At 38.1% G+C, this 23,857-nt stretch overlaps 1 protein-coding gene across 4 annotated transcripts in view; it reads right to left on the reverse strand.

The window, feature by feature from the left end:
• Window positions 1-23,857, reverse strand: part of LOC114047020 (DENN domain-containing protein 1A-like) — a 702,955-nt gene that overhangs the window by 307,056 nt on the left and 372,042 nt on the right. For all 4 annotated transcript variants that reach the window (XM_027867670.1, XM_027867668.1, XM_027867669.1 and 1 more), the window contains one exon: window positions 7,972-8,072. In XM_027867670.1, coding sequence (XP_027723471.1) covers window positions 7,972-8,072 — 101 coding nt within the window. The remainder of the gene's footprint in view (window positions 1-7,971; window positions 8,073-23,857) is intronic.

Consider the following 23,857-nt stretch of genomic DNA (forward strand, 5'->3'; position numbering starts at 1 on the left):
GAAAAACAACTGAACAACAAAATTAAGCTAAAATGTTATGTTCTATGCTGGCAGGGAAGGAGACACAAAAATGAAAAAAACATATTCTATGTCCTCAAAAGGATTACAATCCAATACAGAGAGACACGGATAAATACATCATGTGAATAAAAACATGAGATATTCATAAAAGGAGATTGAAGTTCAGATGAGGCAGAAATCATGTCCCACTGGAGAAAAGGGAGAGGAAAGAAAAGGGAAAACTTCCTGGAAAAGGTGTCATTTGAGCTAGGTTTTGAAGGATAAGCAGAAGGGAAAGTATAAAGTACTACAGACTCGAAATCTAATTAAATTCAAGTAAACATAACTTACATTTATTAAGCACCTATTTACTAGGGTACTAGGGAGATAAAAAGTTAGATAAGATACATTCTCCATCTTCATGAAGCTTACTGTTAGATTCTAGGATTCATATAATAATTTTTTTCTTTTTTTATTAATTTATTTTGATTTATCAATAATCACTTCCATATGCTTTTGAGTTTAAAATTTTTCTCCCCCTTCCTCCCCACCACCCTCCCCAAGATGGCACACAATATGATATAGGCTAAACATTTACATTCATATTAAACATATTTTCACATTAGTGATGTTGTAAGTAAAAATAAAAACCAATAGGAGGAACCATCAGAAAGAGGAAACAAAACTCAACAGAAGATAAAAAAAATAGCAATTCAACTTCCATAGTTATTTCTTTGGATGTGGATAGCAGTTTCCATCACAAGGCCTCTGGAGATGTCTTAGATCCTTGTATTGCCAGGAAGGGTTAAGTTCATCAATATTAGTCATCACACAACGTGGCTGTTATTGTGTACAACGTTCTCTTGGTTCTGCTCACTTCACTCAGCATCAGACCATACAAGTCATTCCAGGTTTTTCTGAAGTCAGCCTGTTCATCATTTCTTACAGCATAATAGTATTCCATCACATTCACATACCTCAATTTGCTCAGCCATTCCCCAATTGATGGGCATCCTCTCAATTTCTAATTCTTTACCACCACAGAAAGAGCTACTATAAATATTTTTGTACATGTGGGTCCTTTTCCTGTTTGTGTGATCTCTTTGGGATATAGCCCTAGAAGTGCTATTGCTGGGTCAAAGGGTATGCACATTTTTATAGCCCTTTGGGCATAGTTCCAAACTGCTCTCCAAAATGGTTGGATATTTCACAACTCCACCAACAATGCATTAGTGTTTCAATTTTCCCACATCTTCTCCAACATTTATCATTTTCCTGTTTTGTCATGTTGGCCAATCTGAAAGGTATGATATAGTACCTCAGAGTTGTTTTGATTTGCATTTCTCTAATCAACAGTGATTTAGAGCATTTTTTCATATGACTATAGATGGCTTTAATTTCTTCATCTGAGAACTGTCTGTTCATATCCTTTGACCACTTATCAATTGCGGAATGGCTTGTATTCTTATAAATTTGACTTAATTCTCTATATATTTTAGAAATGAGGCCCTTATCAGAGAGACTGGTTGCACAAATTCTTTCCCAATTTTCTACCTTCCTTCTAATCTTAGTTGCATTGGCTTTGTTTGTGCAAAAACTTTTCAATTTAACATAACCAAAATTATCTATTTTGCTTTTCTTAATGTTCTCTATCTCCTGTTCAGTCATGAATTCTACTTTCCTCCATTGATCTGACAAGTAAACTATTCCTTGCTCTCTCAGTATGCTTATAGTATCAGCCTTTATATCTAAATCATGAACCCATTTTGACTTTACTTTGGTATATGGTATGAGATTTTGGTCTATACCTAGTTCCTGCCATTCTCTTTTCCAGTTTTCCCAGCAGTTTTTTTCAAAGAGTGGGTTCTTATCCCAGAAGCTGGGGTTCATATAATAAATTTTAAAATAACCCCTATTTTTATAGTTCTTGAATGCTGCAGAGGGCTTTTATCACAGCCATATTGCAAGGAGACCATGAGTTCCTTGAGAGGAGGGACTGGTTTTTTTTTTCCCTTGCTTTGTATCCCAGGTGCTTGGCTCAGTGCCTGGCACACAGTAGGTGCTTAATGAATGCTTATTAACTATTATCTCCATTCTAAAAGTGAAGAAACTGAGCCTCTCTGAGAGCCTAAGAGATTTATCCATGATCACATAAATGTCCATCCAGGGGGAAAGAGAAAGCTGTATCTGCTTTTGTGGAGGTTATTATAAATCTCCTGAGTGACCATAATGTCCTCTCCATATTCACAAATCAGAGAAGAATTCAGAGGTTAATTTAAGAAGCATTCAGGGAAAAGCCATTTGGCTTAAATTGATTTATTTCAACAATCACAATCTGCTATTACTAGGCTAATTAAAGTTTCCTCAGTTAATCTGTTGTTATGTTTGTTAACCTATCGGTGGCTTGCCAGCAATTGCTTTTGAGGATAACTCAACAACTCTATAGGCTCTAACCTCCCATCAGTACTGTGCAGTAAGTAGTGCAAGTATTTTATCCCCATTTTACAGAGGAGGAAACTGAAGATCATGGGGGTAAAGTGATTTGCCCAGGATCATGGAGCCAGAATGGAAAATCTAGCTTAGAATTCAGTCCTCTGACTTGGAGATCAATATATTTTCCATTTAACTACTTTTTTAGTTAAAAACAAAAAAATGAAACAAACAAAACTCACAAAAGTATAACCACCACACTGGGGCATCTATTCACTCTGGTTCTATGTTCTTTGCCAGGCAAGGTCAAAAACAGTCCAATGAGTAAGGGGCTCCGAAGCACTAAATTTGGAATCAGAAGGGCTAAGCTCCATTACTTGCTTCCTTTGTGACCTCAGTCAGACAAGTCCCCCTCTTTCTTGCATTAAAACTCAGTTTTCCCCATTTATAAGCTGAAGGTGTTGAACTAATGATCTCTACGATCCCTTCCAGCTTTAACTCCCCCCTCCTTCCTTCCTTCTTTTCATCTGTCTTTCCTTCCTTCCTTCCTTCCATCCTTTCTTCCTTCCTTCCTTTCTCTATCTTGAGTCTGTGATTTGAGTGGATGTCTGCTTAGTCTACACTTATGCCTGCCCACAGTAGGATCTGGATTTAGTTCCTTTTAACAGGTCTTTTTCAGGAAGTCAATGGCAAGCTAATCTTTTAGGCAATGTAAGAACCTCTCACGGCCCTCATGGTTGTCCTGAAAACCGCTAGCAGCATGTACCTGAAAGAGTGACTGGTGGTGGCCTCCTTCATGTGTTAATTACACATTCGTAGTCTATTATGCATAGAAAGGGCACCTGCTGACAGCGCAAATGAGTAGCATCTGCCCTTCCTGTGCAGTGAGTAAATTGAAGGTTCATTTCTACAGGAGATAATAGTTTTCAGATTCCAGGCCCTATATCCCCTACATGGGGATGTACTTAACATTTAAATCATCTGCAGAGGAACCAGGCTCCTTCACATTTACATGTTTCAGGCTCCTGGCACTTCACTTAAAATGCTAGTTATCCCTAAAGGCTCCTTACCTCACGGCTCTATAAAGGCTTTGACAAAAATGTAGTAAAGAAGCACCAGAGACAACATGAGAAACTTACTTTAAACATAATTTCATGGCATTCTTAGATGCCGACAGCAATTGGTGGAAGATAATATTATTAAACCCATATTAGAATATCTGCTTCTCTACCTAGTAGTCTTTAATTCCAGCATCTTCATCTCATCAGATTTCTAAGTGGACAAAGATTCCCCATAGATTCATAACCAACTTCTTGGTGAAATGTCAAAAAATTCATTCACAAAGACCAGTATCACAAAATTCATTCACAAAGACTAGTATCACAAAAACACAGCTATAGACATCTATTCTAGCCCTATGAAATAAGTAGATCTTAAACAAACTAGATGCCTACTCACTGGGGAATGGCCAAGCATATTGTCATACATGAGGTTAATGAAATATTATTGTACTTTAAGAAAAGATGCACCTGAAAAATCATAGAAGGGAAGACTTCTACAAACTGATATAAAGTGAAGTCAGTCGGTCAGTAAGTATTGATTAAGCATTTATCATGTGCCAGGCACTGCACTACCTGCTTGCAGGAGGCAAAAATGCAGTCCTTGTCCTTAAGGAGGTCACTTTCTAATGGGGGACACAATATACAAAATACTGTATATATAAGAGATATACAGGGTAAATGGAAGGTAATCTTGGAGGGAAGGGCCTGGAATGAGAGGGAGTCTGGGAAAAGGAAGAGCAGAAAAGGTTGAAGGTGGAGTGTGACCTGAGTTTTAAAGAAAGTCAGGGAAGTCAAAAGGTAGAGGTGAGTATGGAGAACATTCTAGTAATGGGAAATAGCTAGTGAAATGTCACAGAGTTGGGGGATGAAATATCATGTGCAAGGAATATCAAGAAGGCCAACGTAACTGGATCATGGTGTACATGGAGGGGAGTAAAGTCTGTCAGCCAATAAACTTTTATTAAAGGCCTGCTATGTGCCAGGCACTATTCTAAATGCTGGGGATACAAAAAGAGGTAAAAGACTGTTCTTGTCCTCCAAGAGCTCACAAGGTAATGGGTGATAACAAGCAAAAAACTATGTACAAGCAAGATATATAAAGGATAAATAGGAAATAATTAATAGAAGGCACTAGAATTAAGTGGGGTTGGCAAAGACTTCTTATAGAAGATGAGATTTTAGTTGGGCCTTGAAGGAAGCCAGGAGACAGGAATGAGTGGAGATAGCATACCAGGCATGAGAGACCACCAGAGAAAGTACCCAGAATCCAGAGATGGAAGGTCTTGTTCATGGAACAGCTTGGAGGCCAATGTCACTGGATTAAAGAATATGCATTGAGAGGTAAGGTGTAAGAAGAATGGAAAAGTAGGAGGGACTAAGTTATGAAGGGCTTGAACGCCAAACTGACGATTTTTGTACCAATGCTACAGGCAATCATTTTGAAGGCTGAATAGAGGACTGGATTGGAGTGAAGAGAGACCTGAGGCAGGCAGACCCACCAGGAGGCTATTGCAATAGTCCAGATATGAGGTGATGCTTAGAGTGAAAGAAGATCGAAAAAGTAGGAAGGAGCCAGATTGTGAAGAGTTTTAAAAGTCAAACAGAATGGGAAAACAAAATATATATAATAGCAACAATATAAAGAACAAAAACAAAAAACAAAAACAAAATGCTATGTAATTAAACTATCAAGCATGGACCAGGAGAAGAAATGAGAAAATGTATCTCTTTTCCTTCTTTGCAAAGGTGGAAGACTAAGGGTGTGGAACACTGATTATACTATTAGATTCAGGAGACGTAATGATTTTGCTGAACTGTATTTTTTAACCCCCTCCCCACTTTATTATTTATTCTTTGTTACAAGGAATGGTTCATTGGATGAGCAAGTGGGGAAATTTGGAAATGAATTTGATGTAAAAACAAATGGTATGAATAATATTCTTTTAAAAGAGAAAACCAAAACCAATTCTCTCTCTCTCTCTCTCTCTCTCTCTCTCTCTCTCTCTCTCTCTTTTTTTTCAGTTAGTCAATGGGGTTAAGTGACTTGCCCAGGGTCACCCAGCTAGTAAGTGTTTATGGGTCTGAGGCCAAATTTGAACTCAGGTCCTCCTGAATTCAGGGCCAGTGCTCTATCCACTGCACCACCTAGCTGCCCCAAAAACCAATTCTCAAATCACAGAATAAGACATTTGAAAGGTCTATTAGTTGGAAGCCTTCAGGTGAGTCTAAGGCTGTTTTGTTCTCTGTAACAAAGATAATATCAGGATAATAATACCTGACAAATTGCCTCATCATGTAAAACTGCTCTTTAAATTTTAAAGCACTATACAAATGTTATCTGTTATTATTTGTATACCTCAAAATACTTCCTGGCCAAATGTCAAAAAGGTTCTTTCACAAAAATGTTGAATGAATTATTATCATCCATATACATTCTTCTGAATCGGTTATCTAGTCCACAATTTTCCAATCCGTAGTACCTTAAACTCTTGATACCTGGGGTTCTTATTTCTTTTTTGGGGGGGATGGGGCTAGGCATTGGGGTTAAGTGACTTGCCCAGGGTCACACAGCTAGTAAGTGATATGTGTCTGAGGCCGGATTTGAACTCAGGTCTTCCTGAATCTAGGGTCAGTGCTCTATCCACCGCACCACCTCGCTGTCCTGGGTTCTTATTTCTTAATAATCTATGAAGTTTAAAAAAATATTTCTCCTCCTAGGGTTCTACTTCTCTCACTCTAGCTATCTGTCTCTCAACCTCACTTCACAGTTCTTTGGCCTTCTGTAAAGAATTTGTTCCATAAAAATGTAAAATATTTTTACCTAAGCAATATAGTTTGTATTGGGAAACATTGATTTAGTCCTAAATGCCTTTACAATACATGATTCCCTTTAAAATATCACCAACAACTGGTGGTCCAGGTTTTCCTTCAGAGAAAGGGAGCTTTACTCTCTGTGTTTATGTGCACTAATTGACTCTGCAATCTATTCTCCAAAGAGCTGTCTGATCATCTTAATGCACTGCTGGGATTATTTCACTCCTCTACTTAAAACTTTCAGTGGCTTCACATTGCCTACTGAGCAAAATAGAAATTTCTGGCTTTTGCATTCAGGGTCCTCTACAATCTGGCTCCAACCTACCTGCCCAGCCTTATCTCATGTTATTTCCCTTCAAGGATCCTATCTTCCAGCCAAAATGAACTGCTCAGGGTTCCCCATTCTTGTCCTGCCCTCTCCCATCTCCATGCTTTTATTCACGGTGTCTACAAAGCTTAGAACAAATCCTTCCCTCCATGTTTGTCTATAAGAGTCCCTCTGTTCCTTCAAGGTCCAATGCAGTTATAGTCTCCTATAGAAAGATTTTTCTGACCTTCCAAGGGAAATAACATCTTCCTCAAATATAATATATTACTTTTTCTGGTCCTCTGCCAAGCATTTAACCTCAGTCTTCTTGATATCAAAATTATTTGTGTACTTGTTCTTCTCTTGCTCCTTACCAGCAGGACTTATGTTATGTATGTTTTTTTGTATCCCAGTGCCAAATTCTGAGCTTTGCACTCAGTAGGCAGTTAATTAATGTTTATAAGGTGCATATCTGTTGAACAGGGGGCTCAATCTATGTTTGACAAAGTACAATTAGAGCCTTCCAAATAATTAAAGGTTTTAACAATCATTTTTTAAAGCTATTCAATGGGGGCTTTGTTTCATAGACTCTGCTGCCCAAATATTGTGAAAAGGGGCTTTCTTTAAATTGAACTTTACCTGAACCATTTGGCCCTGCTTATTCAACAAGAAAATTTTTGCTACACAAAAAATTAGAAAGATACTCCAGATCAGTCTCCTCCAACAGATAATGGGAATCATACTACTTCTTAATCTCTAGATAGAAAGAGCACAAGCATGGACACTCAGTGAACTCAAAAAAGGATCTACATTAAAAAAAAGTGACAACTTATATTAGCTTACTTAATGCAGAAGAACAAATTCAGAGAAACAAGTTGGAAATAGTTTCTTGCTTTATGAAGCCCAAATGTATATGCCATCATAATGTCTAACCCCACCACGCATGAGATATCATATCAGTTTTATTATAGCCCACTCTTTTTGGTAGAGTCTGCACTCTTAAGATAGGAACTGGAAAATTTGTATAATCTATGTATAAACTGAAAAATAGCCACAAAAATTTACCTCAATATTTGAAAAGATCTGTGATTTCATCAGTTTGGGTACTTCTTTCACAGATCTCAAGACCATAAATGTAGCCCCCCCCAAAAAAAGTTTTCTTCAGAGGCCAGGCCTCTAGTGAAGATCTCCTCCACACTGATCAAGGCTTGTTCTTGGACAACAGACATGGAGTTCCACTGCCTCATGGGCATGGAATATCTGAAGGTTATGCCAGTGGAGCCCAGACTCGAGTTGGTCCCACCCATGACCAAAACAAGTGACACCTCAGATGGTGATGGAGAACACATGCCACCTTACCAGCAGTAGTCTAACAGATGTGGGGGCAAAACTGGGATGTAAACATGTTGCCAGAACATCGGGTAGAGCATAGCGGCAGACCCATGAATACAGGCAGTTAACTGCAAAAAAAACGAGTATCATGAGATCAAAAGCAGATCACAGACCGAGTGATACAAAATTAAAAAAAAAAAAAAGCAAGTTTGAAATCTTCACAGAATTACCTTGAATGATTCAATAGGTACAAAGTGTTTTATAACTGTAGCATGCATTTTAAATAAGGATTATTTTACTATTTATAATGCTATTAGCAACAATAATAATAGTTGACTTTTAGTATTATGCTTTAAAGTTTGCAAACACTATATAAATTACCTCATTTGATCCTTACAACACTGTGAACCAGATACTGTAGGACAGCAGTGATACTACTACTAATGATGCTATTAATTTTATACTATCGTTCACATTGTGTTAAAATGATAGATCAATAACAATACTCCAAAAGCTCTGTGATTCTACTAATGTGAGTACCTCCTCCACTGGTGTAGAGTCTACATCCTTCACATTTAGTGGTGGTTTCATAAGTTGCTATGGCCATAAAACCCATCCTCCCACCCCTAGTGGCCAACCCTTTATGAGCTTTCTCACACTTAGCTAGGCCTGCTGATCCTTGGGTGAAAGAACTTGCAATCCATCATTAGACTACTACTCAAATTCCTTCCAGCTTCACAGCCAGAGCGTGTGGTACTCTGAAACAACCTTTGTGAGAACCTAGGGTTTCCTGCATACCTTGAAACATGAGAGGATTTTAGTGGAGCAATTCAATAATAATAATAATAATAATAATAATAATAATAATAATAATAGCTCATTTCTGTAACATTCTATAAACATTTTCTTCAAAACATGTCTATGAGATAAGAAATATTGTACTTTTTAAAGATGAATTACCATCATCATTGTGTTTCAGCAAAGAAATAAAGATACAGCTACTAAAAATGACACATCCAGACAGCTAAAAGAGTGAAGCAGAATTAGAAGGATATATATATATATATATATACGTATATACATATTAGATTATTTGATCAAAATGAAAATAAATCAGATGTAATAAAGACACAGACAAATAGGCAACTAGCAAAATCTTTCATCAAATAAAATATCAACAGCTCATAATTTTATAGCACTTCATGGCTTACAAAGCAGTTTCCTCACAACAGACCTGGACGGCCATTTGTCGGGTGTTATTTTGGTAGGGACTCTTTTTTGGTTATATGTTGAACTACTTGCTAGCTGAAGTCCCTTCCAACTCTCAAATTTCAAGATTCTGTGATTCTGAGGTAAGTAGTAAGAGCATGATGATTCGCATTTTATGAATGAATGTATTTAAGATGTGAAATGAGAAAAGTATAAAACACTTAGCCAAATGTCTTGTACATAGTAAGCACTATATAAATGTTGTTATTATTAATATATTCTGAAGTCTCTGCATTAGCAAGAGGTAAATCTGAGACATGAATTCAGTTCTCCTGACTCTAAATCTCTCTTTAAAGAGACCAGGTTTTTCAAAAATACAAAATACCCAAACTATCAGAACACCAAACTGAGATTTTAAATAATGTGAGCTCAATAAAGGAAATTGAACTAGCTGTTAAGGAACAACCAATGTTGGTAGTGTGGAAACCTGATCTTGATGGACTTATGGAAGAATTCTATCAATTTTTAAAGAAAAATGAATACCCACACTATACATTTTTCTTAAAATCAAGGAAAAAAGCCCTGCATCAAACTCCCTTTATGAGACAAATAAAGTTTTTATACCCAAACTAGGGAAGGAAAAACAAAGAAATAAAGCCACATACCAATAATATTGATGAATATTAAGTAAAATTTTTAAAATAAAATTCTGACAAAAGACCATAGCAATTTATCCCAAAAAATCATTTAACTAACATTAACTAATATAACTTTCTAACTAATGTTTTACCAGAAAATAAGAATAGTTCAACATTAAAAATAAAACCAATGTAATTAATCAGATTAAAAACAAAAACATGCCAAAACACACAATTCTCTCAGATATAGAAAAAGTCTTTAACAAAGTAAAGAAATAAGGTATGTGTGTTGAGTTAGGAGTAACAGAAGCATGAAGATGGTGGGTGTCAAGGGGGTGGGAGAAGAATAGCGATCTTAATAGGTGCCAAAACAAACAGGATGCCTATGAATTCATTTTATTCAACAACTAAAACACCAACAAATCATTAAAACCCAAACGTGTGCAGAATACTGACATGGTTCCTGGAGCTGAGGTGAGAGGGAGATACGAAGATGAATTAGGGAGATTAGGAAGGGTAACAGAAAAATTACTGGATTTGAAAGCAGAAGACCTAATGCTTGAGTCTTGACTGCCACTTACTACCTGGGTAACTTGCACCAGTCACTATACCTCTATGGGCCTAAGTTTCTTCATTTGCAATACTTCACAAGGCTGTTGCACAGAAGGCACTTTGGAATTCATAAGCCCCAGTTAGTGAGAAATGGTGCGGAAAGATCACTTAACTTGGAGTCAATATGATCTCACTAGTACTGCTCCTCATCATCTCTCTCCTGGACTATTGCAATAGCCTTCTAAATGGTCTTCCTCCACTTCAATCCATCTTCCACTCATCTGCCAAAATGATTTTCCTAAAGTGTAGGTCTGCCCATGTCACTGCCCTCTCTTACTTAATAAAAACTCCAGTAGCATCCTATTCCTTCCAGAATCAAATATAAAATTTTGTTTGAATGAATGAAAAAGTATTTCATAAAAATTTACTATGTGCAAAGCACTGTGCTAAGGACTAAGGATAAAAAACAACATAGCCCCTGCTCTCAAAGAGTTCATATCTGATGGAGGAGACAATATACACACACACACACATATGTGCACGTGTGCACGTATGTGTGTGTGTGGTTTTAGCTGCAAGCTGACCATGAGAACAGTCATGTGGTCTTTTAGGGTACAACACCAAAACAGAGAGTAATGCATCTTTTAAAATATTATTTCCACTGATAAAACCATATCCACTTCTGATGTTGAACCACTTGACAAAGCAAATGACTTGCTAGTGGTCTCTGTCAGGCAAGGGAGATGCTGCCATTCGTGGGGTTCTTGGGCTCAATGTCTTAGGTTATTTCCACTGGAATCTGAGGGGAGGTAGTTGCTAGGGTGGTTTGATTTTCCTGACACATGCGGACTCCTGTTCCTCCTGGAGGTCTCTTTGCTGCTTCAGCTAGGCTAGCTCATGTCTGCCCTGTAGGTGGCAATATAAAGTCCTTCACACCCTCGTCACTTCCTACCTTTCCAGTCTGGCTACACTTCACGGACTCCCAGGCGCTCTACACCAGAGGTATAAAGCTTGTGTATGCTCCCACAAAACTTCTGAGACTGAACCAGATTAAACTGGAATTGGGAAATGCTTACCAAAATAAATAAGAATACAATACAACACAACACAGACAATACTAATCTGTGCTTTTCTAAGTCAGTATGTGGACCATAGGAACCCATTTCTATTTGAGCTTGATGCCACTGCTCTACACTGCCTCTTGTTTTTCCTCCCCCACAATATCACATCTCCCACCTCTGTGCACTTGCCTTGGCTGTGCTCCACACTGTCTTCCCTCCCGCTCCTGCTCCCTTGGCTTACTTCAGCACTCAGCTCAAATCCCACTTTCTGTTAGATGTTTTCCCCAGTCTCCTCCTCTCCATCCCCCACCCTCTTGCTAGTCCCTTACCTCCAAGATTCCTTTCCATTTACAATGCATACATCTTGTGTGTACATAGTTATCTGCCTATTGTCTCTCTCACTACAATGTTGGTTCCTCAAGAGCAGAGACCAAATTTTTGCCTTCCTTTGAATCCTTATTGCTTTAGGTGCTTAATAAACACTTACTGAGTGATAGTAGGTAATCATTAAAGCTTACTAAGCCTCATCATTTGTAAAACTGAGCTAATAACAGGCCCTGCCTCACAGGGTAGTAGTGAAGAGAGTGTTTTGCAAACCTTAAACGGCTATAGGAGTACAGATTTCTAGCTAAGCACAAATCTTTGTATATCTTACCATGCTGGAAAGTCTTTGAGTATAGTCCTGGAGACAGGCTGTGTATCTATTGTCCAAGGTTCAGTTTAGCTGAGTGCTGAGATTCCCATCCTTAAGAAAATAGCCATGAAGTGATGAATTGTTTCAGCTACAGTAGCTCATGAAGCTGGTTACTAAGGTTTGGAAGGGCTATGGTTTGCATTGGTGGAAGGTATATCCATACTGATGAGATCATGAATTTTTAAAGTATTGAAATTATTATTATTAATGTTATATGTTAATATTAAATAAGATGAATATGATTCCTGCCCTAATGGAGGTCATAATCTAGTAGGGGAGATGCAAACCTAACTAGAATATAAGAAATTATTAATTGGTATTTGATGAATTGGTTCTATCAGATAATTGGTCTTTTGTTTTCTAAAACATCACATTTCTAGAATGTCAGGAATACAGAAAGTTTACGTTGATATGACAGTGACCACAGTGTCTTTGTGACAGAAGAAAACATAAACTCTAGTCTAAAATGAACTGCAGCCACTTTGGGGAAATGGACAGGGAAGGACAAATGCCAAACTGTTTGTTTTCTTATGTTTCTCTAGTTTCTGTGTAGCCTGGTCTCAAGAGAACTTTGATTCTTTTGGAAGCTGTTAACTAGCATTTTGCTGACAGAAGGACATTTACGTAAAGCATGACAGCCAAGCCAAGCCCCAGCTAAAGGCATCCCAAAGGTTAGTTAAACAAGGACAGCTTTCAGCTGGATGTTCTGCTGCTGTTTCTCAGTTATGAAAGCTGCTTGTCAAGACCAGGCCTTTTGCTAAGTTCCTCCCTGATGCCTCACAGTTACCATGCTGCAAATCAGGTATACCTGACAGTCAGAACTTCTTTTAGCAAATTATTCCCACACCTAAAATGTTTTACAATTTACAAAAGGTTTTCTACTCTCTAAAGGAAGGAAGGCATGGTCCATGTCATTTGTTCTATCTTAAAGATAAGGAAACTGAGGCAACAAGAAGGGAAATGACTTTATTAAGGCTATCAAAAGATAATCACTGTCTAGGTTCTTGTCAGAGAAGGATTAGTCTTTTTCTCCTTGGTCCCCGATGGTAGAACTACGACCAATAGATAGGTGTTATACAGAGGTAGATTTTAGCTCCCTAAGATCGAGAGGTAGCATAGTTAAGTGGGAAAAGAGCTAGATTTGGAATCAGGAGATGTTAATTTAAATCCAGATTTATATTTAGCTGTGTGATCATGGATTTAACCTCTCTAAGCCTCAGTTTCTTAATCTATAAAATGAAGACAATAACATCTATGCTACCAACTTCACAGGGTTGTAAGGAAGAAAAGTATTTCAAAAATCTTACAGTGCTAGAGGAATCTGAGTTATTAACATCATAAAGAAAAAATTTCTAAGAATTAATACTTTCCAAATTAGCAGCCATAGGAAGGAATACCCTGGTGGTCTTTAAGTGGAAACTATGACTACTTGTCACAGATGTTGTAAAAAGGATTAAGGTTGCAGGTGGAAAACAGTTTATGTTACCACGTGTAGGGTCCTTCACACACCCCGAGTCCCAGCTCCTTCATCTCTTCAAATCTCATGATCTACTCCCCCAGTCTACATAGGCCACACACAAGGAGATTCAGACCCTAGATCTCAGCATTATCCACAAGTATTCCCCTACCATCTTTCATATTCTTCTGACACTATAGCTTCCTATCCTACCACCTCTCCCTATATCTCACCAGTCTTAAACCTATTCCTTGCCTTCATCTGAACCCTCTAATCTTATTATCTCAGACCATTACCTCTTACTCTAGTTTCTCTTTACTTCTTTCCCAATCTCAGCCTTATAACAGTTAACCAATTCAACTCCACACTGTCTTCTACTCTAGAATTCTTCTACTGTAGTCCTGTATCTGATCTCATCCATTGCCAAGCCCCAGCCCTGAATTATTCTCATTACCTGACTTCCCACATCCAATCAGTTACCATATCTTATAATGGCTACTTAGACATCTTTCCCATCTGACCCCTTCTCTCTAATTACATATTCCTTACCTCATCAGACCCTCATTAACTCTCATTTATATTACTGCAATGGGCTCCTAATTGGTCTCCTGGCCACCCCACTCCAATTCAGCCTCCAAATAATTGCCAGAGTGATTTTCTTTAAGTGAAAATCAGAGCATGTTATTACCCTATTCAAAAAAACTCTAGAAACTCCTTACTGCCTATAGGATAAAATATAAACTCCTGTTTGGCTCTTAAAGTACTTTACAGTTTGGCCCCAACCTATCTTTCCAGGCTCATCATGCATTATTCCCCTTCTACCATTCTACAATCCAGTCATACTGGCCTTCTTTCTGCTCTTCACACATTGGCCATACCTGGAAGGTCTTCCTTCACCTCTGTCTCTAGCATCCCTCACTCCTTTCAAGATGTTATGGAAGCACTTCATCCTACACAAAGCTTTCACAGATCCTTCCAACTACCAGTGATCCCTCTCTCTAACCACCTTGTTTTTATCTACCTCACATTTATTTTTTGTCTACTTCTACATGTACATGTACCCTATGCCCAAAGTCACAGAAATTGGAATGGCTCCCTCCAGCCCAATTACTAGACCTTCTTCCATCCTGCCCTGAAACCTTGGTGAGGAACAGATACATGAAGATGGACCAGTGATACATCTCCTTGCCTCCTCAGTGACCAAAGATAATAAAGATCCAGAAAAGAAGGTTCTCATCTCCAAAGTCCTTGACACTAACCAATGGGTTTGACATCAGAAACAGATATGGCTTTAAATCAATGGAAATGACACTAACGATGATGCATTACCTTAACTGCTGTACCCTAAGGACTAGTGGGTATTTCCATTTGCTCTGCAGCTGAAGTATCCCTATTATGTGCTGTGTCCTCCATTAGAATGAGAGCTGCTTGAGAACAGGGACAATTTTGCTTTTCCCTTTGTATTTCTAGTGCTTAGCACATTGTTTTCCACACAGTATAGGTTTAATGAATGCTTTTTTCACTCATTCATTCACTAATTCATTCATTCATGTCATCTCTCTTGATATGCAAAAGCTCCTTGAGAGTACAGATTGTTTCATTCATTTTTTTTGGTATCTGCAGACCCAGTGTCTACCACAATTACTGACACAGTAGAGGCTTAAATGCCTGTTAGTTGATTGATAAATAATAAATGCTGATTCACTGACTGATGGACAACAACCCTGAAAGTGAAGTATCATATTATTCTCATTTTACATATAAGGAAACTGAGGCTGACAGAAGATAAATGACTTGCCCAGAGTCACATAGTTATTAAGTGTTTGAAGTGTTTTTGAACTTGGGTCTTCCTGACTCCAGGTATAGCCTTCTACCCACTGGACTGGATAACTGCCTACTACATAGGGATGCACGGAAGATTAAATTAGACAGTGGATGGGAAAAAGCTTTGTAAAGTACTTTAAAAAGATATTACTATCACAAAATGATTTAGTATTATAGGGCCTTTTAGATCCCTAAAGATCACTGAGTCCAACTTTTCATTTTGCAGAATAAGGAGACTGAACATCAGAGATATAAAGAGGATTTCTCATGATTAGATGGTTAGTAAATGATTGAGCTGACACTTGAACTCAAGTTCTTCTAATTTCAAATCTAATGCTTTCTACTATACCCAACTGACTCCCCAAAATTCATGAAAGTACTAAACCAAAATAAATGAGCATGCTTTTTTTTTTTTTTTTGGTAAGGCAATTGGGCAATTGTGACTTGCCCAGAGTCACGCAGCTAGTAAGTGTTATGTGTCTGAGGCTGGATTTGAACTCAGGTCCTCCTGACTCCAAGGCCAGTGTTCTATCCACTGCACCACCTGGCTGCTCCTGTAAATGAGCATTCTTAAGTCAATCTCAGCTCAAGTAATTTCCTGGGGATTAATATCAAGGGCAGAAAGCACCTTGGGTCTTCTTCTCAGGAAGAATCTCTACATTGAGATGATTTTGTTAGTCAAACTTTTCCAATCTTATAGGTAAAAAATGGCAGATGCTAATTTGAACCCAAGTGTTTTGACTTGGAGTAGAGTGTTCTTTCTTTCACTTAACTTTCCTTCTTCACTCTTGCTTACTCTGCCATCTTCTGACCACAACATCCTTTCTCATCCAACCTTCAACCTAAAGAAATCTTTCCTATTTTCACTTCTCTGAGACTGAATTGCCTCATGTGTAAAAAGGTGACTTGTAGAAGTCATGTGGATCATGATGTGGATCAAGTGAGATAAAGCATTCTGTAAACTTATCCTATCTTATTGGGAAGAAAGAATGGTGAACCATTATTAATAATATTAATAAGAAAACACTACATAAATATAATCTATCACAGAGATCTAGATTTAATAGAAATATTTGTTTTCCCCCCTAAGTCCACTTTCTTCTTAACCTCCCTATTTCCTGTCACCTGGGTATGAAATTCAGGTGCCATCTTTGGCTTTCTGCTCTCCTTCACCCTTCAAATAAATCTGTGGCCAGGTGTTGCTGATACTACCTCTATTACATGTTTCATAGCATGTCCCCTTCTCCCCATCCACATGACTACAACCCTAGTTCAGGCTTTAATCACCTCTCACCTCATCAACTATAATGGCCTCCTAATTGGTTTGCTCTCCTACTCTTAACCTTCTGAAACTCACCCTCCACATGGCTGACAAATTGATATCCTTAAAGCACAAATATGACCATGCCATTCAATGCTTAACAAGTTTCAGAGGCTTCCTATTAGCTCGGATAAAATACAAACTCCTTTGCTTGTAAATTAAGAATCTTCACAAAATGATTACATGCTATCTGTACCATCTGATTTCATGTCACTCCTCTCCTGACCCGCTGATTATTGTTCCCTATACAAAACATGCCATCTTCTGTCTCCTTGTCTTTGCATGGGGTTTTTCTCATATCTGGAAGGCTATCCTTACCCTTATCTTCTAGAGTCTCTAGCTGCCTTTGAGCATCATCAGCTCAAGTACTGCTTCTGACAAGTGGCCTTTCCTGGTTCCTTTCTCCCTTCTTCATCCTCTTCCCACTTCAGTTTTAGTGCTCCCGCCTGAAGATTTCTCTCTTCTCCAAACGGATTTTCTTCTTATATCTTTGAACACTCTGCTTCCCAGTCATACCAGGTTTCCTACTAATTTTAAGCATGAACAAGACATCTATCTTTCTTTGGAAAACAAAAACAAAAACCAACAATGCTCGAAAGAACAAAAAGTTAATTTTATTTATTTTTGTTAAAAATGACTTTACTTTGATACTTCAATGGGTCTATGATGTTACCCATAAGAATCCTCTCCATCCAGAAGCCCAGATCATGACTTAACTATGTCTTCTCATCATGAGGGACTCTTGTCCATATTGAGTCAAAAATTCTCCACAGAGAGTCTACTCAATATGCTGGGACCTTTCTTCTTGATCGTTTGATACTGTCTGGATATCAGCGGTGCGTGTGGGCAATTGACCAGTTTTTGGGAGATCACACTTCTCATGGATGGCATCCACTACATTGCTTCTCTTATAGAGGATCATTGGTAATGCACTGCTGCCTATGGATCCCTTCACACACCCCTCTATTCATTGGGTGACTCCCAACTTTAATTCTTTAGAGACAGTGGTATTCCATGACTAGCAGTAATATAGCATCACAAAATGAATACTAATGTTTAAAAATTGGGCCTTTGTTTCTGGAAGAAGCTTAGGGTCATTAAAAGTACTGCGTGGTTTCCCAAAGGCAACTGAACTTGTGCTTCTCCTGTTCAGTTCTAAGCCCAGCTCATTGTCCATTCACAGTGTCTGTTCACGATATACGTATTGATGGACCAGCTCTACACAACCCATATAAAAAAAAATACATAAGACTAAATATAGTCTTAGAATTCACTGCTTGGTAAGTTTCCAGTTACAAGGTCTTGGCTTCCCCTGAGCACAGTTTGAAATAAAATAATGCAGCTTGTTCTTACGGCTGGAACACACAGAGCAGAGTGTGCAAGCAAGGATGCTCTGGCACAGATCCAATGTTTCAAACCTGTCTGAAACTGTCACTCTTGTCTCTGCTTGAAGGGCTGCAAATAGACAAGTGCAAGATTGATGTGGGATTTGTCAAGTCCCATCATCCCAGAGAGCTGGAATTAGTTTACAAATGCTATTCTGTTACCTTTGTCACCCAGAGCATCTGATTGTAGATGAGCTATCATTCCCATTTTACAGAAGAGAAGTGAGGCACAGGTTTACTACAGTGGGAAAAGAACTGAAAATTGGATCCAAGTTTTAAGAGGGACATTGACAATCTGGAGCCTCCAAAGGAGGATTTGGAACCTTGCCATTTGAGGATTTGTTGAAAGTACTGAGGATCTTTGGTCAAAAGAGAAGAAAGGATTGGGGGTAAGTGGAAAGATAGCTGCTCTCCCAGTCATACAACCCTACTGACTCCTTTCTCTACTAATTTATTTTATCTTATGTCAGTTGGGCCCTTCCGGTAGCAAGGCATTTGTTTTTCTTTTCCCTAATTGACTTCTTAACTTTCCCCAGGAGCAAAACAAAGCCCACCTGCTGTAAAATGTTTCTTTTTTTTTCAAAGCTTCCCAACAGGATACTTCTTGCTTAGCAGAGGACTTCACCTCATACTTCACTGGGAAAAATAATTAATAGTAATAATAATTACTTGTGTTTATATAAAAACAATAAGGTTTTACAAAGTACTTGCATTTGATTCTCACAACAACCCCAAGTGCTATTATTATCCTAATTTTACAGAAGACAAAAGTGAGGCTCAATGGTTTAAGTGATATCCTCAGGTTCACACAACTAGTAGGTGTCTGAAACAAGGTTTGAATACAGGTCTTCATGACTTACAGACTGACACTAACCACTACCCCATACTGCTTCTCATACTAAGTAAAATTCCTCTTCTTTCCTGTTCATAAACCCATGATATCATCCCATCTCTCTTACACTCTAAATGAAAGAGAGCTTTTCCTTTCAACAAAGCCAACTTCTCTGTATGTAGCCTTAAACTCATCCTCTCAGGCAGCTTGTGCTCACAATCATTCCACACCCCTCTCCTCTAATTCTCAATCTTTCCCTATCTTCTGGTTCTTTCTCTATTGCTTATAGACATTCCTGGATCTGCCCCATCCTTAAAATAATACCCACTTCAATTTTGTATCCACTAAGCCCATGTGTTCTATGTCTCTTCACGCTTTTACAACCAGGTTCCTACAAAAAGATGTCTCTCCTTCCTCTACTTCTTTTTTTATTTACCTTTTGAACCTCTAGGAGCTGGAGTCCAACATCTAAGGAACTACAACTGCTCCAAGGTTAATGAAAACCTCTTAAGGGGCCAAATCTAATGGCCTTTTCTCTGTCCTCAACCTTCATAACCTCTCTGAAACATCTCATATTGTCAACTAACTCCTTCTTTTTAGATATTCTCAATTACTAGACTTTCGTGACACTTGTCCTCCCCTGCTTCTCCTTCTACCTTTCTGGCTACTCCTTTACAATTTCTACTGCTCAATCACTATCCATAGTCCCTTCATATGTGGGTATACTCTTGGGCTCTGTCCTGAGTCCTCCTGCCTTCTCTGCCTACACTTTTGGTTGGTGGCTTCATGAGCTTTCATGGGTTCAACTATTGTTCCTATGAAGATGACACACATATATCTAATTATAGTCTCATTCTCAAGTTCTAGACTTGCATCATTAATGGCTTAGAGGCCTTTTACAACTGGATGCCCCATAGGCATCTCTAAATCAGCACGTTCAAAATGGAACTCATCTTCCCCCCAAATCCTCCCCTTTTCCTAATTTCTCTTATTTCTGCTAAGGACACCAATATTTTTCTAATCACTCATATTGGCAGCCTAGGAATCATCTTCAACTCTTCCCTCTCTTCTCCACCCATATCCAATCAGTTGCCATGTCTTTTAAATCTCTAGTGTCTGTCCTTTTTCCTCAACACCACAACCACTCTTTTTTTAGGCCCTCGTTACCTCTCAACTGGGTTACTGCAAGAGACCCCTAATTAGTTTCCCTTCCTTAAAGTTCTCCCCACTCCAATTCCTCCTTTAAATGGCTACCAAATTTATATTCTTAAAGCATGATCGTGTCATTTAGTTCCAGAAACTCTCAACAGCCTGCAGGTCAAAACACAAATTCCTCTAATTGGCATTGAAAGAATCTTAAAAACTGACTTTAGCCTACATACCTTTTAAGGCTTAGTGCACATTTATACTTCTTCGTGAACTCTACATGCCAGCCAAAACAGCTTCCTTGCTGTTTCTCATGTATGACATTCCACCTTCTGTCTCTGCCTTTGCTTATGCTGTCCCACATGCTTAGAATGCATTCTCTCTTTACTTCCCTTTCATAGAATCCCTAAATTATTTCAAGGTTCAATTAAAGTTCCACTTCTTTCATGTTCTCTATGGCTTATCCTGATTCCCCACAGTTGTCAGTGTACTCCTTTCCTCTTCTGTCCCCACAGTTATTACTCTAGGTAAGTTTTATACTTTCTTGTCTATGCTCATATTATCCATCGATGCTCTCCCCTCCCCCCACCCCTCCTCCAATGAAAGGGAAGGGAATACTTTGTTTTGGTAGACTTAGTTCCTAGTATAGTGCCTAATATATATAAGACTCAATGACTAAATGAACAAAAGGAAAGGTTAAGTGATCTCTCAAGGGTCACAAGTCTCATAAACTAAAGAAATTTAACGCAAATCTAAGTCATGCTGTTTCTTTGCTAAACTGTCATTATATACCCATTTGATTTTCAACTACTTTCAAAGCACATTTAAGGTTGAAAATTTTGGTGATATGATTTAGTTTAGAATTCAAACATTGAAATGTTTAAATAATCTTTTAAATAAACAGTGAATATCTACTTAGACTATCTAAAGCATTAGACTCTGAAGGAGATACTGAGATTAAACAGGATATTGTCTTCATAAAGTACATGGCAGAGTATGGGGATAAGACAAATACATATATAACTATATTACACAATAGTTTGACCCTCTCATTTTATAGATAAGAAAACTGAGGGTAAGAGAAGGGAAGTGATTTTCCTATGGTTGGGCTATAATTTAAATCTAAATCTCAAGATTTTAAGTTTATTCTTTTTACTATATTATAATGTTGTTGCTCAGTCATTTCAGATATATGACTCTTTGTGACCCCATTTGGAGTTTTCTTAGCAAAGATACTAAAGTGGTTTGCCACTTCTTTCTCCAGCTCATTTTACAGATGAGGAAACTAAAGCAAACAAGGTTAAGTTACTTGCCCAGGTCATACAGCTAGTAAGTATCTGAGGCCGTGAACTAACATCTTCCTGACCTCAGGCCCAGCTCTCTATCCTGCTCCGCCTAGCTGCCTGATGCTTTCACAAAAATTGCCTACTACATATATACACCATTTCCTGCAATCATGCCACTGATGTCAAAAACTTTCAACAGTTTCTACTGCCTCTGGAATAAATTCTGATCTTGGCACTCAAGTCATGCCATAATATAGCTCCAATCTGACTTTCCAGCCTTATCTAACACTATTCCCCTTCAAATACTCTGAGTTCAAGTCAAATTGGCATTTACTTACAAACTAAGTGCTTACCTTTCCTCACAATTGTCCCACCTTCTTACATCTTTGTGCCTGTACTCATAGCATCTTCCATGCCTTAGAAGGGGCACCTTTTCCCTACCATTCTCTACTTGCTGATGCCACTATTTCCCTTCAAAGCCAAATTGAGATGTTACCTTATCTATGACTCTTCCTTTAGCCTTCCCATGTAAGAATACCTTCCTCCTCAAATTTTTCAAAGTACTTTATATAGATCTCTATTTTGTACTTATCTTACTCTTACTTATAGTTATATGTGACAACTACACATCCCTTTCCTCATTAATTTATAGGCTTCTCAAAAACAATGTTTATATCACATCTGTCTATGTGTTTTCAATATAAGCACTGGACCTTGCACATATAGATACTTAAGTGTTTGCTGAATTGAAAAAATATTCTGGCAGTGGTGTGAAGAATGGAATTCAGTGGGGGAAAGAAAGAGGTGATACAGTGGATATAGCCAATAGATTTAGTCAAAAGACCTACTGGATCTGCTAGTTACTACCTGTATAACCATGGCCAAATCACTTCTCTCTGGGCCTTGGTTTCCTCCTTTGTAAAAAGAGAAGGTCAGACTAGATGACTTATAAAGCTTTTCCAACTTTAAATCCTATGGTGCTATAGAAATGATGAGAGTGGTGAAGGTCCATAGCCAAATTCCATAAACACAGGATGATTTGTGCCTTGGCAACCAAGGGGCAGACTAGTGGCCACACATATCAGGAAATATAATGTAAGAACAAGAAGTTTTTCTTGTGAAAGTCCTTTGATGTGTTTATAACAAAACAGGAAAGAACAAGGATCAGTTAAGCACCTCCTATTTATCATCCATAAAGGAAAACAATCAATACATAGTGAGAGCAAACAGAATAAAAACATGCAATTTCCTTTTATGCAAAAAAAGCCCCACTATTTTATTGACAACTAAATCTTGAAATGTAAAACACTACACATAGATGGAAAGTGCACTGGGGAGAGATTCTGTATTGATGTGTTGCTATTTCTAAGGATGGCAGCACTCTGGATGATTTTCATGGCTTTTATCTTTCAGGTGTTTGATGGATCATAAGAAGTATTAAGTCCCCATCTTACCAAACAAAATTGAGAAAAATGCAATGGACTGAGGGGCCACATCTGGATTCACCAAGAGAAGGTCACCAGAAGATCTCAGGCTAAAATACCCTTTATATACTTTTTTCTCCCCAACAACCAAAAGAGAGTAAAAATGGACTCCTCTAACATGGAATAAATATTAGTAATATGGGGATATAAAAGGCAACAATAGCTGGACTTTTTTAATTCTCAAATTATAGGGGACCCAGAGCTTAACTAAAATTACCACCATTTTTTTCAGTTATTCCTACAGCCAATCAAGACTCTGTGATGATGACATGTGAAATACAATGAGATATTTCAGGCAGCCATGAGATCAAACTTACGATTCAGTAACAGGCAAACGTGTTTCCTAGACAGATCTTTCTCCCATTTCCTCCTCTCCTCAAATCAGTAAGAATACATATTCTCTTTCTTTATGTAATATTTCTATTGGTGGGACAGAAAATCCCACTAAGCTTGAGTCAGTCTTTGGTTAGACTACATTATAGCATTCTACAATACTCATAGTTATTAATGAATTAATTTCAAGAACAAGGCTGAATGGAGGCTAGCATAACATCTATTTAGGTATGACCAATGCTTTATTGAATTCCTATTGACACATTAAAGGTGAACTCAAATACTCTATTCCATGAAACCTTCACTGATCTTCCTCATCGCCACCACCTCTCCCTGCCCATTGTCCTGTATAATATTCTCTTTGCATCTCTCTTATGAACATTGATACTTGGATGAATCCATGATCTCACTGGTGGAGATACTCCCTCTACTGGTGCAGATCAAACATCTCTCCACACTTCCTATCCTGCACAATTCTCCATACCTATCTATGAACTTTCTGGAAGAGCTACCTAACCAACATGAAGAAAGTCTTCTTTTGGTTCATTTAACAATTTGCAAAGTTCCATATTTGGGCCAATCACATTCCCCTTTGCTCCTCTGCCATGACCAGTCTACCTTCGCTTTTGGCCATGTATATTGCTGATGGTATTTTTGCACTATTTCTTATTAGTGGCTTATGCACCTATCAT

Source organism: Vombatus ursinus, unplaced genomic scaffold (genome assembly GCF_900497805.2).
Source record: "Vombatus ursinus unplaced genomic scaffold, bare-nosed wombat genome assembly UNPS02014786.1, whole genome shotgun sequence".
In the NCBI taxonomy this organism is placed as follows: domain Eukaryota; kingdom Metazoa; phylum Chordata; class Mammalia; order Diprotodontia; family Vombatidae; genus Vombatus; species Vombatus ursinus.